General features: G+C 31.8%; 1 protein-coding gene across 5 annotated transcripts in view; it reads left to right on the top strand.

Annotated features, from left to right (window-relative positions):
• Positions 1-1,179: 1,179 nt before the first annotated feature.
• The window catches only part of LOC126978840 (JNK-interacting protein 3), a 38,755-nt gene continuing 22,571 nt past the window's right edge, over positions 1,180-17,363 (top strand). For 2 of the 5 annotated variants that reach the window (XM_050827936.1, XM_050827935.1), the window contains exons 1-12: positions 1,182-1,800; positions 3,937-4,092; positions 4,345-4,492; positions 4,846-4,962; positions 5,180-5,250; positions 7,542-7,692; positions 9,235-9,270; positions 10,353-10,370; positions 10,878-10,935; positions 11,071-11,230; positions 14,338-14,463; positions 14,731-14,855. In XM_050827936.1, coding sequence (XP_050683893.1) covers positions 1,471-1,800; positions 3,937-4,092; positions 4,345-4,492; positions 4,846-4,962; positions 5,180-5,250; positions 7,542-7,692; positions 9,235-9,270; positions 10,353-10,370; positions 10,878-10,935; positions 11,071-11,230; positions 14,338-14,463; positions 14,731-14,855 — 1,496 coding nt within the window. In that variant the 5' untranslated portion in view covers positions 1,182-1,470. Of the gene's footprint in view, positions 1,801-3,936; positions 4,093-4,344; positions 4,493-4,845; positions 4,963-5,179; positions 5,251-7,541; positions 7,693-9,234; positions 9,271-10,352; positions 10,371-10,877; positions 10,936-11,070; positions 11,231-14,337; positions 14,464-14,730; positions 14,856-17,363 lie in introns of all 5 variants that reach the window. The other 3 variants (XM_050827939.1, XM_050827937.1, XM_050827938.1) reach the window with 2 other exon arrangements.

Raw genomic sequence — 17,363 nt, 5'->3', positions numbered from 1 at the left:
AAAAATGCTCAATGCCGCTAAAGAAGTTTTCACTTCGTAAATTTCCAATTAAAGGTTTGGCCTTGAATTAAATTAAATTACTTTATTCGAATAAACAAACTGCAGCATATATATAAAATACATAGACAAAGGAACATCATAATTTTATTTTAATTTTAAATATGGAAATTTCAAACCTCTAATTTATGTGACCTGGAACATAATTTTAACGGAGTTTTTCTTGTAATCGAGAATATTGAAAGATTATTTAATATTCTTCTTATTTATTATTAAGTATTTTGGATTGAGCAGATGGTCTTGTTACCGATGCTCTGAATGACATAGCATAGTTAGATACCTTAAATTACCGCGCTTTCTGTTACTACGAGAGAATTGAAACGAGGTAAAGATAAGGATGGAAGGAAGGAAAAAGAGAAAGATGAATATGGATGGGTAAATGTTATATTGTAATATATTACATTGTTTTCGGTTTTCGTTAACATTCATTGTAAGCGGTTCATTTTAATTTAATTACTATAAAATCTGTATCCATTATTTCATGCTTTATATTTTCCCAAATATTTTAATATCTTTTTTGCAACTTCAGATTTCTGTTATTGTATAAGCAAAATCATGATCTAAGGAAAATAATATAAGTTTAGTAATGAATTATTACACTTATTTACTCAAAATAATTAATATTATAGTGTTCATAATATTCAAATCCTTTCGTGCTATTTTAATATATGGGCAAGAATATAAAGTCATTGGATGGTAATAGTAAGTACGTGTTAAATTATATACATATTACAAAACTATCTATGGCCTATATTTAATATAAAAACATGTCTTGCGTTTCATTGATTTAAATATTTTATAATATTTATTTTGAACATTAATTTTTGGTCTTCAAACGTTTTTTTCTTAAATATTGTAATATTCTTTGGAATACAGATATTGGATGAAATAATGTAGGTATATCTTCTAGAAGAAATATAATTAACTTATTCAAGCATAATAATTATTATACTTTTATTATTACACTTAGTAAAATAGCGTCGGGCTTTATTTTGGCTATGGCGTGCAGTATCTAGAATGATGGCGTCATAATTTAGAGTATAAGTCAACATTATGCATAAGATATTCTACATTTGCTGTTGCATCTGTGGCTCCCAATGTCAATCGTTATTCGTAAGTTTTTTGTGCATTAAAATGAAAATACGTCAATGGACCAAATGTCTTCAGTGTCTTCACCATATTCCCTGAACCCCTCTTTAAATTATTAACTAAATAACTAGAGAAATTTCATTGAGATTTGATTACATCATTAAATAATGTTAACACATTTCATTTTAACTATCTCTCAACCGATCAAATAAGTGGAGATCTATCGGAAAGGTTTATCAATAGTCATGTCGCACACAGATTTATAATGTGTTTAGTGTATAAAATTTGCTTTTTGGGGTGAGTAGAATTTCGTACAATCTAATTATGAATTTCGACGATAGTGCTGGTAGTGGCTACGTCACTTCGGAGACAATATATGGGACTCATGAGGATTCCCATGTCGTGATGTCGGAGAAGGTCCAAACACTGGCAGCAAACATATATCAAGAATTCGAACGAATGATAGCACGATACGATGAAGATGTTGTAAAGACCTTGATGCCATTGCTTGTGAATGTACTGGAGTGCTTAGATTCAGCCTATCAAACGAATCAAGAACATGAAGTAGAACTTGAGCTGCTGCGGGAAGATAATGAGCAGCTGGTCACACAATATGAGCGTGAGAAATCTGCTAGGAAGTTTGCAGAACAGAAGGTGAGTTTAGTTGTTACAATAGATGATGTTAAAATATAAATTCCTTTGTTGACAGCATCATTTCTAAAGTCTGAAGGTTGTTTGTCCAGTCCTGATACCAGGATCAGATAGTTACTAGTTTCATACTATAGTATAATGAAGCTTATAAAAGTATTAGTTAATTGGTACAAAATGTATCAACTGTTCTGTTATCTCAAGGTTAACAACCCAATGGCCTCTATCTATATGTTGAAATTTTTGCATAATTAGATGTCTAAGTAGTTAATATTATATTATAATTGTTATGGTTTTTATCATTATGGTGATTCTTCATGTACTAATTGAAAAATGACATCAGGATGTGATTAATGTGTGTAGGTTTTGAGGTGCAAGTAAAAGCTATACGTTTGCAAATACATAATATGAAGTTACCTAGTGTGGTATAAAATTGACTCACATGTTGATTAACAAATGCTCTAAGCTCTAAATTTATTTATACATTTCATTGATTTCATATTTACTTATTTATATATATACTAGCTGACCCGATAGAAATTGTTCTGTACATAAAAAAAGAAATAATGTCTTTTATGAAGTTTTCAATAATATTTCATAATATCAAGAATTATTTTGTAAAATATGCTCCCTGTTTTTAAAATGAAATTGATTCACAGCTGAACCATCAAATTGTGCATCAATAAATTAAAACAAACATTGGAAATAAAGGTACTTTACCAGTGGGAGGCTCCTTTGCACAGGAAGCCGGCTAGGTTATGGGTACCACAACAGCGCCTATTTCTGCCGTGAAGCAGTAATGTGTAAGCATTACTGTGTTTCGGTCTGAAGGGCACTGTAGCTAGTGAAATTACTGGGCAAATAAGGCTTAACATCTTATGTCTCAAGGTGACGAGCGCAATTGTAGTGCCACTCAGAATTTTTGGGTTTTTTCAGAATCCTGAGCGGCACTGCGTTGTAATGGGCATGGCGTATCAATTACCATCAGCTGAACGTCCTGCTCGTCTCATAAAAAAAAATACTTATGGGTCCCAAATCGCATTACAAACTATATATATCCTATCTCTCAAGTTGGACTAAACTGCACTCCATGAAGTAATCCCCATCAAAATCCTTTCATTACTTTAGGAGTTCTCTGGGAACAAACATCAGGACACTGGATTTATATATATAGCCTGACAGACGTTGTTCTGTACATAGTAAATAAAATTCTGTTTATTTATAAATTTGTCAATAATATTTCATAACATCTAAAATTGTTTCGTAAAATATGCTCCCTGTTGTTATAATGAAATTGTTTCACAGCAAAACTATCAAGCTGTGTGTCACTAAATTCTCTCGTAAAATATTATGTCCATACAAAACAAATATTGAAAATAAAAATAATTATGGCTCCCAAATCAAAATAAAAACTATCCTATCTCTAAAGTTGGACTAAATTGCACTCCATGAAATAATCCTGAATAAATTCCGTTCCTTAGTTCAGGATTCCATCACATACAAACAATGTGTCACGTAATTTATATAAATTAAGATAATAATATAGTATACACATAGTCAGTAGTTACTGTTCATCTAACAATATTTGATGTTGTAATATTGTTTTAATAACAATGTTCATATAAATGGTCCAAATTATTACATCTTATTCAAAAAATTTGAAGATTTTCAAAAATTTGATGTGTGTCAAAGACAAAATCTGTCAGGTCCACTAGTATAATATTATAATTGTTATGGATTTTTTTAATAAGTTCCTTTGATACAAAATTAATTTGTGCTAGTTATAATCTTTATGATACATTATGAATTATTATTAATAACCTAAGACCAGAGATTCACTCACACCTTTCTTCTAACAAATTCCAGCGTAATATGGATAATACATTGACAACTATTTAGTATAGTTAATCTGGTATCAAACTAATGTTTGGTGGTACATAAATATTTAAATTTAATGAAAATATTTGAAACACTTGTATTTTGGTCTTAAAAAAAATATTAAAAATAAGTATTCAATGCAAAATATATTTGTTGTTATGATAATAGAACTTTTTTAAGTCACTGTATGGATTATAAAATAATATTAGGTAGCTAGAATATTTTATTAATTCATATTACTAAGAAATGTTAATTTTCACCTAGCTTCTTGAATCAGAAGATCATTATGAAGGTGAAAGAAAAGATCTTACTGGCCGACTGGAAGCCCTTGACAGTATTGTTCGGATGCTAGAGTTAAAGCTCAAGAACTCTCTTGACCATACTAGTCGGTTGGAGGAGCGTGAAAATGAATTGAAAAAGGTATGTTATCTTTTCAAATAATGATGAAATAAGGGACATTATTTATTTAGAAGTAGATTTATATTATCTTGCAAATAACTTCCACTACTTACACTAATCTGTTCGGTTTCAAGATGTTGAAAATTATTTGAATATTGTATTATGTTTTTTTAAATTATATGTAGCTTAGACTGATTATCATTTCATTAAATATTAAAGCTATAAGCTAATTTATTGTAAAATTATTAATAATATTGTTTTGATGTGCAAAAGGAATATGCAAAACTGCATGACCGGTACACTGAGTTGTTCAAAACTCACATGGACTACATGGAACGAAGAAAGCTACTATTGAGTACTGCTAGTGAAAGGGGTGAGCTATGTGGTAGACTCGGCTTAAATCCAGTTGGAAGATCAAGTGGTGTGTACACTATTCTCCTAGGTGTTTTAAAGGGTTGGCATTAGAAATTCGAAATGACATATTTTTCCTCAAAATATGTTTATTTCATGGAGATTGACACCCCTCTCACCCCGCGAAGATACATGATTCTTTTTAAATTTGCATTTGAGAATACATCAATGGAACAAATTTTTCAAGTTCTATAGAAAAAATATAAAATTGTGATAGAAAAAATAAAAATAACCCTAAGCCTTAGATAACGATGTGAATTTCTAATGCTGACCTGTTATAAATGTAAATATGAATATTATTACAATACCAGCCTTGATTTATATATCATTATTTAAAATGCCTATTTATTTTCTAATTTCTAGGTCCTATTTCATTTGGCTTTGCATCTTTGGAAAGTTCGATGAATGTTGTGGAACAAACAGAAAGTATCCCAGGCAGTCCAGTGAGTCTCTCGTCATCACCATCCTCACCACCCTTGGGTATGGATTGACTTAAGATTGATTAATTTAAACTAAACAAAATATTTCTTTAATAAAACCACTTTGTATTAAGTATTGCTTCTGCATGTTGTAAATGTAAACAATGTGAATTTGATAGATTTTATGAGTAAAATAAACATATCCCATTGTTTTATTTAAAAATTTTGTAATAATTACTATAAAGATAAGAAATTAAAGATTATAATGATATTTTAAGGTTCAGAATTGGCTGCAGTGCGGACTCTCGAACAATCACATCAAACTGATGCAATCATTCAACAGAGTCAGGTAACAATTTTATATATTATATGATATATTTATTACATTTGGATTTTTGTTTTGAGCATCAAGCCTTACATATTGATGTCCAGCTTTACTATGTCTGTGTATAATGGTTAAGGAACAAATTAAAAGCATTTAGCATATAGGGTACTGATATTCAAGAAATATAAAAACCTTATATAATATGTAAACATTGATAGGAAGGTATCCATACCTAGGCACAACAACCATTATTTGTTACATAAATGGCAATTTAATATGTACTAATTATTAATACTTACTTAAAAATTATTTCAGGAATATTATTGTAATGACTGAATCTTTTCAAGCCACTGAACATAATTAATTTCTACCCAAATATTGGTTTTATTAAAAAAAATGCTTATAAAATGTGTGGGTTTTAATTTTTTGTTATAAGATACTGTCATGCATACTACCGGCTCTTAGTTTTCATTGCAAGTAAATTAAAAAAATGCATTTACAATAGGTATATCATGATCTTGAAGCAAACGACACAGTTCTGTACATCATATTAAAATCTGAATTTAATAAACACCAAAGCAGTATACAGTATAACATGTCTTACAACTACAGTGCAGTTTAAATGAACCAACAAACTTGATTTTGTTTTATTTAATTATAGGTACAGAAAACTACAAGCGCTCAGTAAACCTAAAAATATTGAGAATATAATACTGCCTTTACATCTGACACATGAAGTTTTATTGCACGCATCTTTGTTGCAATCACATGAGCTAGAGTAATGTAAATTGCTGAATCGTGATTGTTCACATTGCAACGGTTCCTTGTATACATATGCGCACTGTCGTATGACTGTAATATCGTTGTCTTCACTGAAATATTGTATTTGCGATATTATACGACACACAGGGGCTATGCCGTCCTTACCAATTTTGCAATGTCGTATGTAGGTTTTGTTTAAATTATGAGAAAAGCACTCCAAATTGTATATCGAAGAACACTGATAACATTCTAATGTATTTATATTTTTACTCATTGTTATTATCCAAATAAAATAAATTGATAAATAGCGCACAACACATGTCATATTTCCCTTAACATAAAGAGTTAATAAAATGTCAATGATGTTTTCTTAATTTAAATATTGGTATTTGTCAGTATCTCAAGAGAGGTAACATATTTTGCGAGCTTAAAACCTCATTCGCTTAACTATTAAAAATCGTTGAAACAAATATATTGAAAGTCTAGTCATTATTCCTTGAATTGAAATGCGAGGTTTACACTATCAGTACCTAGTATTTATTCGAATTCTTAAGTGCAGTATTAACCGCTGGGAGTTATAGATTGTAACATATCCCATCATTGGGGTGAATGTACCTTGTGGCATTTCTTGTTATTCTGACTGGCGCCACTTGTACTGCTCTTGTCAAAAAATCAGTCAATCAAATATGACAATAAGTTTAGCCTCGTATTAAAAAACTCACAATATATAGAATTATTTCGTAGCCATACATACACGGGCAGGAGTCTTGCGGGGGACGAGCGGGTCGTCACAAGTTTATAAATAATCTTTGTGAACATACTCATTTTATTATATTTATATATATTATATTACATTTCTCACGTTACATTGGCCTAGCATATTAAATAAATAAAAAAATAACTGATTTGCCATAAAACAACAAATTTAAAGATTCGTATAATAATCCCAGAAGTGAGGCAGATCACTTTCAGTATAGCAAATTGATCTGTGTCCAAATACTGACACTTAAACAATGGACAATGTTTAAAAACAACTCATTCCGCAATGCTTGTATGGGAAATTAAACCGTATTTTGTTGTTAATCTATCCGTAGAATTAAATCGTAACATTGTGAAAACTATACATGGAATATTTTTTTAAGAAAACATGCTGTAGTTTATATAAGTTTTTGTTTATTTATCTGTATGTTTGAAAGGGCAAAACGCAAAAACTACGTAAGTAGATTTAATTCAAATTTTTATAATCTAGAATTTGCAATATTTTAATATGTGTAATTGCTATATTATTGTTCTCTAATGCAGTTATAATAATAAATACAAAATCTACAGTTTCCTCATGTAGACTCTTGACGGGATTTTCACTATGAATCGAGTATTTTAGGAATGTTTCAACGATGTTTCGTACGTTATGACCACGTGGGTCATCAGTTTGCGGTTGATAGTTATTGGTAGATATGTTCCCTCTTTCTCAGTATTGTACTGCTTCGAACTAGTGTACTAAATAATAATTGTGTCCATTTTTAAAAGTTAAAAATGTTTAACTTTTCTTTAAGGCGACATCCCCAGTTGCGCCATCGGCAGGAAAAACGGGACGGTCTCAAACGAAAAGTGAAAAGCGAAGTGGTAATACTCTTTACCAAGAGCTCTCCTTCCATGATAGTGACGCTAATGCCGCTGAGGGTGATGAAAGTGGTGACGTAACAGGTAAATATAATCATTAATTGAACCATGTGGACATACTCGAAGCTTACAAAAAAGCAACTTTAACCTTGGAAGGAAGCTTACCAATAGCATTTGATAATATGACCTTTTTTTATTGAAATTCAATAAAAATTATTTTTTTGTCATAAGTTTCCCATTTCTTATTAATTTTTTTAAAAAGTGCAGGATTTTTTTTGGTACCTAAATTCAAATATGAAAATAAGAACCATTGGTCAGAGTGAATTTAAAGAAACGAATGATGAAAATTGATCCCAATTTCCAACTAATCGTCTCTGCTAGACAGTTTTTATGACGTCATTGTTCACGCGTTCGTTTGGTTAATGTTAATTTTTTTTTTAAATACATTGTATAGTTATTTTAAAATAATTGTTATATAAAACTATGTGTATTATTCCCATTTGAAATTTCGTACTGAAAGTGATACAGACTAAATAATTTTTTCAAGTTATACCTTAACTAGAAAACTTATTATTGTCCATTGTTGACGACAGAATACATAAAAAGTGCGAGTCAGACTTGAAATACTTTTGTAAAGAAACGTTAATTATTTCATAGAAAGAGTGCGAAAGAGAAGAACATCTTTAACGGAGATGCAGCATGATAGAAAAGATAAGCGAATCTATTGTGACTATAACCGATTTTGATTGAAAAGTCGTAAACAGTCAGCTCTACGATTGGCATTAGCTCCGTGGTATTTTGAATAGCTAACCACCTGCTTATACACACATTGCCGAATCAAAATTCATCAAAAATCATTGAGCTGTCTGATGGACTATACGCTAGTTTATTTTAAGTCTATGATTTATTTGAATGGTGGCTACTTTGGAAATCGTCTGCATGGTCTTTATTGTTTGCCGGCTCTGTCTTTATTGATACCAGCCCACTAACAGACAGACAACAGACAGCGAAGTCCTTTTGATTTAAGTTACTTATTACTAGAGACCGGATTATATGCAAATGCATATTGCATATGCCATTCCATATTTAGTACTTTATCAGCGGTAGGTCCATATTTTAGAAAAAAAAATATGCATATTTACGCTCGATCTCGCTCATCGTTCGATAAGCCCAAATTTAAATTATGCTCAGTAACCTCAGTAGAAGTAGAACGCTTCTTTTCTGCTTACAAAAATTTATTAAGCGATCGTAGACACAATTTGTCTACAGAACACATAGAACAGTACTTAGTAGTACATATTTTAAAGGTAAATCTTAAATTTCAATGTTACCTAAGTAGGTTTAGCTTGCAATATTTTTTTTTAACAAATATGTTTGTCAGTACAAGCCTTTATAAAATTAAAAAAATATTTAAGAATATGACTTTATTTTTTCCTGTTTAATTGTATGCATATTTTGGCCCATTTTATTGATCGACGTGCAAATTTTAGCTATTTTACTTGCATAACATGCATATTTTGGGCATTTTTTGTAGCATATAATCCGGTCTCTACTTATTACGGTTACTGGTATTAGCGTTTATATTTGGTGTCGTATTTATATAACATATGCATTATTTTTTTGTAGGAAGTTGGGTCCATCCTGGAGAATATGCGTCTTCAGGTGAGATATTAGTAAATTAAGGATTTCGCTATTTTTCACTATTCATTATTAATTATGTGCATATTTATATTAAAATGCGCCACAATCAAAACTTGCAAATTTATCAATTTTTGCATTGTCGTAATTTCTATCACTGTTTTCCGAAACTCATACATAAATGTTAAATTGTTATTGATTGGAATGAATTCGACGCCATATTATCGGATCTTGTGGGTAATTAAAAAGTATTATATAACTTTATATGCTCCATAACTATTTTTGTTTCGTTCCTAAAACTTAATGTATATCTATATCATCACCAGTTGGCTGCCTCAATTAATCAAATTTCAATCAAATCAAGAAAATGTTCGAAAGGCCAGCAACCTAATGGAATAAAACGTTATTAGCATTATAATATAAGATCCGCCAATTGTAAGGCCTCGTATTCTATTTAATATTAGTATTTAATCAAATATTTACAAAAGTATATATGTACTGGGTGGCCGAGAAGTTGACGTCCAGAGCTAAAATTTGAATGTTCTGGGAAGTTATTATAAATTGTTAGAAGCTATAGGCTCCCCATTTTTTTTTGATACCTTGAAAATTTTCATGAATTTAGCTGGAGCAGTTATCTTGAACTTCGACTCAATTCTAAACTAGTTCCGCATTGTCTAAACTATGTATGCATCAAACTATGGTTTCTTATGTGGTTATTGCAACTGTAGTTAATAATTATCAACAATAAAATTAACTAAAAGTGTTCAAAAAAATTAGATAAAATCCTAAACCACAATTAGGTGGAAAAAGGGGATAAAAGGGGAAAAAATTGTTATCTCCTGAACTACGCAATATCGTAGAATAGGGGTGATTCGGATACTCATCACCATGAGGCTTTCAAATTTTAGCTTTGGACGTCAACTTCTCGGCCACCCTGTATAATCAATTATTTACAAAAGTATATATATATAGATGAATATATATAAGTACTAACATTTTATATAAAATCAAATTAAATATATTGTGAAAACTGTCCTCCTTCAAATCTAATAATATTTCTTATATTTCCATGCGTTCTAACAATACGTTGCATCAACGCATTGCAGTTAACGATAATTATTTCGGTAAGTTATAATATTTATTATTAATTATTATTATAATGATTAGCACAAGGTCTCTATTATACTTATAAAGATAGTATGCAGTATATTTGTATTATAAAATGCAATTATAGTAATAATTATTATTACCTATGTACGTACAGCGTGGCCAACCCAAGTCTTGCTAAGGCAGACTCGCTATCAAGCATCTAAATTATTTGCATGCAAAATTAAGTTCTATAAGGTCTCTTGAGTGTTTAATTTAACAATGCTCACTGCATGTTTCGTGAGCAAACTCTGTTTTACTTTAGTTAAACTGCTCTTGAATTAAAGTTCTAAGTGCTATTCAAATTATTTAATTATTAAATGATTTTTATTTTGTTATAATATGCTTCTTTGCTTTATACATTCCAGCATTGCTTTATTCATAGATTGCACATATCTGATTGAAATTGAATATATAATCTTTCTTAAGAATTAATAGTATTTAAACACATTCATAGTACATTGAAGTGCAAAATGTTTTTTCAGGAATGGGCAAAGAGGTGGAAAATCTGATATTAGAAAATAATGAACTTCTAGCCACTAAGTAAGTTATACTGTATTAATACTTAAAATCTACTTATGGCTAAATGTAATTTTATGTCTATTTCTATTCCATTAAATAGATTTTAAATGGGCTCTCAATGTATTAGTAGTCTCATAGTCATATTTTGTTTAATAGGAATGCCTTAAATGTCGTAAAGGACGATTTGATTGTAAAAGTGGATGAATTGACCGGAGAACAGGAGATACTGAGAGAGGAGATGGCTAACCTCAGTAGTGCGAGGGAAAAACTGAGCGAGAGAGTAAGACAATTGGAGGAGGAGATGCGAAATCTCAAGGTAATAATAATTTACATATACTTGTAGACGATTCGCATTGAATTCAAAGGTTTTACCTTAAATTTTTGGACATTTTTAAGCTCAATTTTTATCTTATTTTTTTGATTAGTTGCATATTGCAATGTTTTTACTTTTCATAGCTTGAATATTATCTATTAGTAGATTATGTTCGCAACACCTGTAGTAGTCCAACCCTAGCCATTTACCAGATATAATCAGTGATGTGTGTGTTCCATGAAATATCAATAATAAGTCACTTTGGTAAGCTATGGCCGTGCGTTGAATTTTATGATTTAATTAATAAAAACGCATTTATTTATTCAGGTCGAAAATGACGAATATCAAATATATAGAAGTGGCTAGAAACTGTCATCTTTTAAAATTATATTTACAGCTTTATCAATTTATTAATTATATTGAATACAATCTATTCAAAGTGTTGCAGCAAATGTACCCTAACGTTTCAACTTTCTTCAGTCGGTTATGAAATAAACAGCTAAACATATCATTAAAAACCCTCACTTCTTGAGTACCTACGTACTTCTTGAGTAGCTGCACCATCAATCCATACACGCTGTAAATAAATTATATTATGCGAATAATTAAAAATCATATGATGTATTTTTAAGAGGGTATTATTAAGCATTAGTTTTGATTACTAAAGCAGAGTTCTCGATAGCAGCAGGATAGGAAGCCGCAAGAAATACTTTGCGACTTTGTAACGCCAGTTGCACAAAGGTAGAGAAATCCTGTCTCCTAATTCCTAACACAAAACTCCCAACAACCTAGCCGGTACAAATTTTAACCCGCGAGCCGTGACAATTATTATCGGAGGGCGCGAGTCTGAAATTTTCCTAAGAAACCACACGCGAAGATTGGGTACCGCAATTACAAAATCCAGGAAATGTGTACTGTTGAATTGCCGCCGTGACATCGTAGTGAGTTAATCATCCTGCGTAAATATAATGAACAACATTATTCGCCACCATACCAAGGCGAGCATAGAAGAACCCAGAATCTTTGAGAAGTGGTGAGTACCGGCTTTCCCTTTTTATTCCTATCATCCCCTTCCCATTCAACTGAATGTCCTTTTGTTATACGAGGGGCGGTCAAAAAGTTCGCGGAATGGCGGGGTTGGCGGGGGTGAGGTCGCTCCTCCAGGTAGCCGCTACTTGAGTAACTCATAATTACTATATATGCCAATTTCTAGCCTAATTGGGTCATTAGCTTTCGAGTTACAAACGAGTGAACAAGTAAATCGGGAACAAACTAGCCACTATGGAGAAAATTGAACATCGCGCCGTCGTAAAGTTCCTCACCAAACAAGGAAAAACGCCTCAAACTATTTTGCAAGAGATGTTAGCTGTTTACGGAGACTCTGCTCCTGGTAAAACCATGATTTACAAATGGCACGGCCTTTTCAAGCAAGGAAGGGAGTCAATTGAAGATGATCCTCGACCTGGACGGCCCATTGAGGCCACTACGCCGGAAATCATTGAAAAAGTTGAAAAACTTGTATTGGAAGACGGAAGGTTGAAGAAGAAACAACTTGCAGCATCAGTTGGAGTATCAGAAACCACAATTTTAAATATTCTTCATCAACATCTTGGCATGAGTAAAGTGTGTTCAAGGTGGGTCCCGAGAATGCTCACGCCGCTGCAAAAACGTGAGCGCGTCAACTGTTCCCGCGAGTATTTGGACCGCTGTGGAGAAGTTAGGGAAGAAATTATGGCCCGAATTGTAACCGGTGATGAAACTTGGGTTCACCACTATGAGCCTGAGTCAAAGCAGGAGTCGATGCAGTGGCACAAAAAAGGCACACCACCCCCAAAAAAATTTAAAGTGTCGCAATCGGCCGGAAAGATCATGGCGACTATTTTTTGGGATACTGAAGGTATTCTTTTGATCGATTATAAAGAACGTGGTGTTTCTATAACGGGAGAGTACTACGCTTCCCTATTGGACCGATTAAAAGAAGCTATTAAAGAAAAAAGAAGAGGAAAACTGACAAAAGGTGTACTCCTTTTGCACGACAACGCGCCCGTTCACACGAGTCATGTTGCGACGGCTGCCATTCATCGATGCGGTTTTGAACAACTACGCCATCCACCCTACAGTCCAGACCTGGCCCCTAGCGATTTTTATTTATTCCCAAAGATGAAGAAAGAGCTGCGTGGAAAAAAATTTAGAGACGATGATGAAGTCAAGTCGGCGATTTCGGCGTATTTTGACGCCCAAGACAAAACCTATTTTTTCGACGGTATTAATAAGTTATATGCCAGATCCCAAAAATGTATTCGTGTTAAGGGGGAATATATTGAAAAGGAAAAATAACATAATGTATCATTTCATCTTTTTTCCCAGTCATTCCGCGAACTTTTTGACCTCCCCTCGTATGTACAGCTTTATAATTTTACAAGTTTTTAAATACTCAAAAGTTTATACATACTTATAGAAAGGTAAAAAAATGTAATGAAGCGATACAATTTGTCAAGTTTTCACTATTTTACAACGCGGCCACATTATCTCTAGACCTCGCTGGAACGTAATGACTGATGAATGAATGATGTTTTTAGTTTTGTTACGGTTACACGTCGTGATATTTTCGTGTTAATGACTGCTTTGTTTTTGAAGTTACCATTATTATATTTTTACTTTTATTGTTCTAACTTGACTTTTATACTTCTGTTGTTCTATGTCGCTACAATAGTTCTAAATATATATATTTACTAGAAAATATATACTATTTGTACTTATACCCAGATTCTTTCATTGGTTTTTTGTCATTTTAATAATTTTAATCACCATCACAACACAACAACTTTACATCAATCAATAATTCAGAAGAAATAAATGGTATTTTATTTATTTATAATAACATCCTAGTGATACTTGTTTTGCACACCGTATCAAAGCCCCGATGTGACGTCATCGACGTCAGGTCCAAAGATAATGTAATAGGGTAGCAGATGCATCAATCTAAACACACTTTGAATAAATCTATAAGTGGAATTCTCAATTCCAGTATCGCCCAGCCAACATAATAATATATATAATTATAATAGATTTTATTCTAGACAGTTTTGATAGGTTATTAATTGTTGTAGGAGACAATGAATTCGACTGCTGGAGGTGCTGAGAATGAAGATGAAGCAGATGTACCGATGGCACAGCGGCGGAAGTTCACTCGAGTCGAAATGGCAAGAGTGCTTATGGAGCGCAATCAGTACAAGGTGTGGTTCAATTCAGTATTTAAGGCCCCACCTTTAAAAATATCTGTTATTTTTCTGTATTCAGGTAATATGTGTTATGCTTATAGATGTGTTTTTATAAACCTATAATTTTTACTATATTATGCAAAAATGTTCAAGAGCATAGACACGATTAATATTTTTCTATATAAAAATACATCAAAGTTGCTAACTTCTAAAAAATCACTATTTGAAGTTTAAACTTTTTTGTTTCGGCTTTTGTATGGCGAGATATATTTAAATTTTCAGGAGCGTTTCATGGAACTACAAGATGCAGTGCGTTGGACTGAAATGATGCGTGCCAGTCGCGTAGAGTCCACGATTGACAAGAAAGGCAAACAGGGGTTCTTGGCGTTTTTTAGTAAACTGTTCAGGTATGTGTATATAAAATTATTATATAACAATATATTGTATATCGGCACATGTATCGCCGTAATCATCTAAATACACGAGTACATTATTCATCACAATTATTATGAGTGATTTGACATTTTCTTGATGCGCGACCGTCGCGCCAACATAAGGGGTATGTTGTATCCTGCCTTTCGCCTTAGGCGGAGTTTTAACTGTCTGAGTAATTGGATGCTACTCTGCTCTTTGCTATTGTGTCATCAAGTGTTCTCGGATGGCACTATAGTAAATAATATTATCTAACTCGTACGTGTGCACTCGGTGTGTACTAAGATTGGACTGAATGTCCTAGTACCCCACATAAATATGATGTTTAAATAAACGTGTGAATCTTAAAACTAAACTTCGTCATTATAATATTAGAAATCTGTTTAATAATCCAATCCGATTGTCAGTCGACGTTGATTTATTAAAATCAAGTTTACTTAACCGCATATCATATAAAATGTATACTTATTTTACTATTATACATAATTAAAATATAACCAGCAGAAACACGATTAAAATAAATATTCTCAATGAAAAAAAAGTTCTGCTACTACTTATACTAAACAATGCAATATTTCAAAGATTTTTAGTTTGTTAGACTTACATTATGTTTACTTAAACTTTACACTTAATTGATTGATATTATCAAAAATTGAAAAAATGTGCTATAATATTGACATGTGCTAAAATTGATTATTGACATGTTTTTGTGCACTTGCTATTTTACTGCAGTCGAGTTTTTAATATATTTTAAGCACATGGCCTTAAGTGTGTGATACTCGTGCTGATCTTAATAAATACTATTAATTATTAATATTCAGTTGTGTATGATGGATTACATCTAGCAATGAAATGCGATAATTTAATAAAAATCTCTGCTGGCTATGCGTTTTTCTTATATATTATATATATCGAATTTACGAGCACAATATTGCGAAATTAGTTCGCGGTCAATAGCTAATCTACTATTAGAATAAAAGCTAAACTATAATACTAGATGTAAATAGTCAAATTCGTTAGCCCATTTTGACTATTGACAATCAAAATGGTGGTAACCACTCCATAAACACATATTATTATTATATATTAGTTATTTTTATAGGTATTATTATATATATTAGTTGATTGTCTTGATGACGTAATGTAATGGCCAAATTGATTGTTATCAACGAATCTGATAAGAGACTTATCCATATATATCTATAAAATATATTTGTTCATCTAATAGTACTGTAACTTTATATGTAAGGGTTGGTTACCCTTCGGGTACGCAGCCCTAGGATGGTGACTCGCCGCATGAACTGTCGTGTTAACAATTATTCTCAAAATATTTGATGCTATGCCGCCAAGCAAATTGTTTTTTTTTAATATTGTAAATATGCATTTACCTCAGAGCTGCTCGAAGTGTCGAGGGTCACGGGGAGTATTCCGAAGAGATGCTTAACCTCATTCAAGCCACCAAATTCTATATTTGCATGACATGCCAAAAATTCTTCACTTATGTGGCTGGCGGGCGCTAGTGTTAAATATACTAAAGTTGCAATTTTTTAAAAATGGCCTCTTTTCCGTCAAACATAATATGTCTTACTCTTTGATCGTCGTCTAATGCTCAGTGTAATTTTAATAAAAAATTGGGCATATAAAATTATTGCGAAATTTTTAATACATATTATATTTTGTAGACTAGCCTTTTTTCACATGTATACCCCTCGTCAAACTTTATACGTTATACGCATCTGTTTGCACAGGAAGAGAAATTGCCGAACATGAAGTACCCTTTCCGCCTTTTGGCCTTCCGAGACTTTATATGTATATTCTGTTACTGCACAGATAGCAGTAACGTTGGAGCTAACTAGAAGTTCGGCGAGGGCTACTAAGCAATAAATATCTATATCTTTGTAGAATTTTGGATTTACATATTACTTACCTTTACTTCATATCAATATTTAAGCTGGCTGAGATATTGTATCAGATGCAGTATAATATATGATATGCTATTGTTTAAACTATAAAAACAAGTACAATGCTAATATATAAAGATAGATCTAGATAGAAGCGCATTTAACTCATCACACAAACAGCCAGTCATCCTTTTTAGCTTTATAATTTTACATTAATCTATATAATATATATAAGAGATTTCCACCTAATTATTCAACATGATATCGCCGTAAGATCTAGAGACTAAATTTTGTAGGAATACAACCAATTCCGACAACTATAACCTGGCTTGCCTGGCATTAGCCTGCTAGATATTGAAAATTTAAAAGTATCACACTTTTAAAATTTCTATATCTTCTAAATTATATATGCGACAAATTTGAAATAAAAAACAGTTTATAGCAAATTTTATCAGGTTTCTCTGAAACTAATACAAAATACTTTACTTGTTATTGTTAACTTAAAAAAAGGTATAACAATACAATTGAAATTTTAAGCTCAGTGTCGTAAAACTCAATTAACATTTATTTAACATGTTGCTA

This window comes from Leptidea sinapis, chromosome Z, assembly GCF_905404315.1.
Source record: "Leptidea sinapis chromosome Z, ilLepSina1.1, whole genome shotgun sequence".
In the NCBI taxonomy this organism is placed as follows: domain Eukaryota; kingdom Metazoa; phylum Arthropoda; class Insecta; order Lepidoptera; family Pieridae; genus Leptidea; species Leptidea sinapis.
Note: the sequence above shows the minus strand (reverse complement) of the source record. Positions and strands in the feature narration are given on the sequence as shown.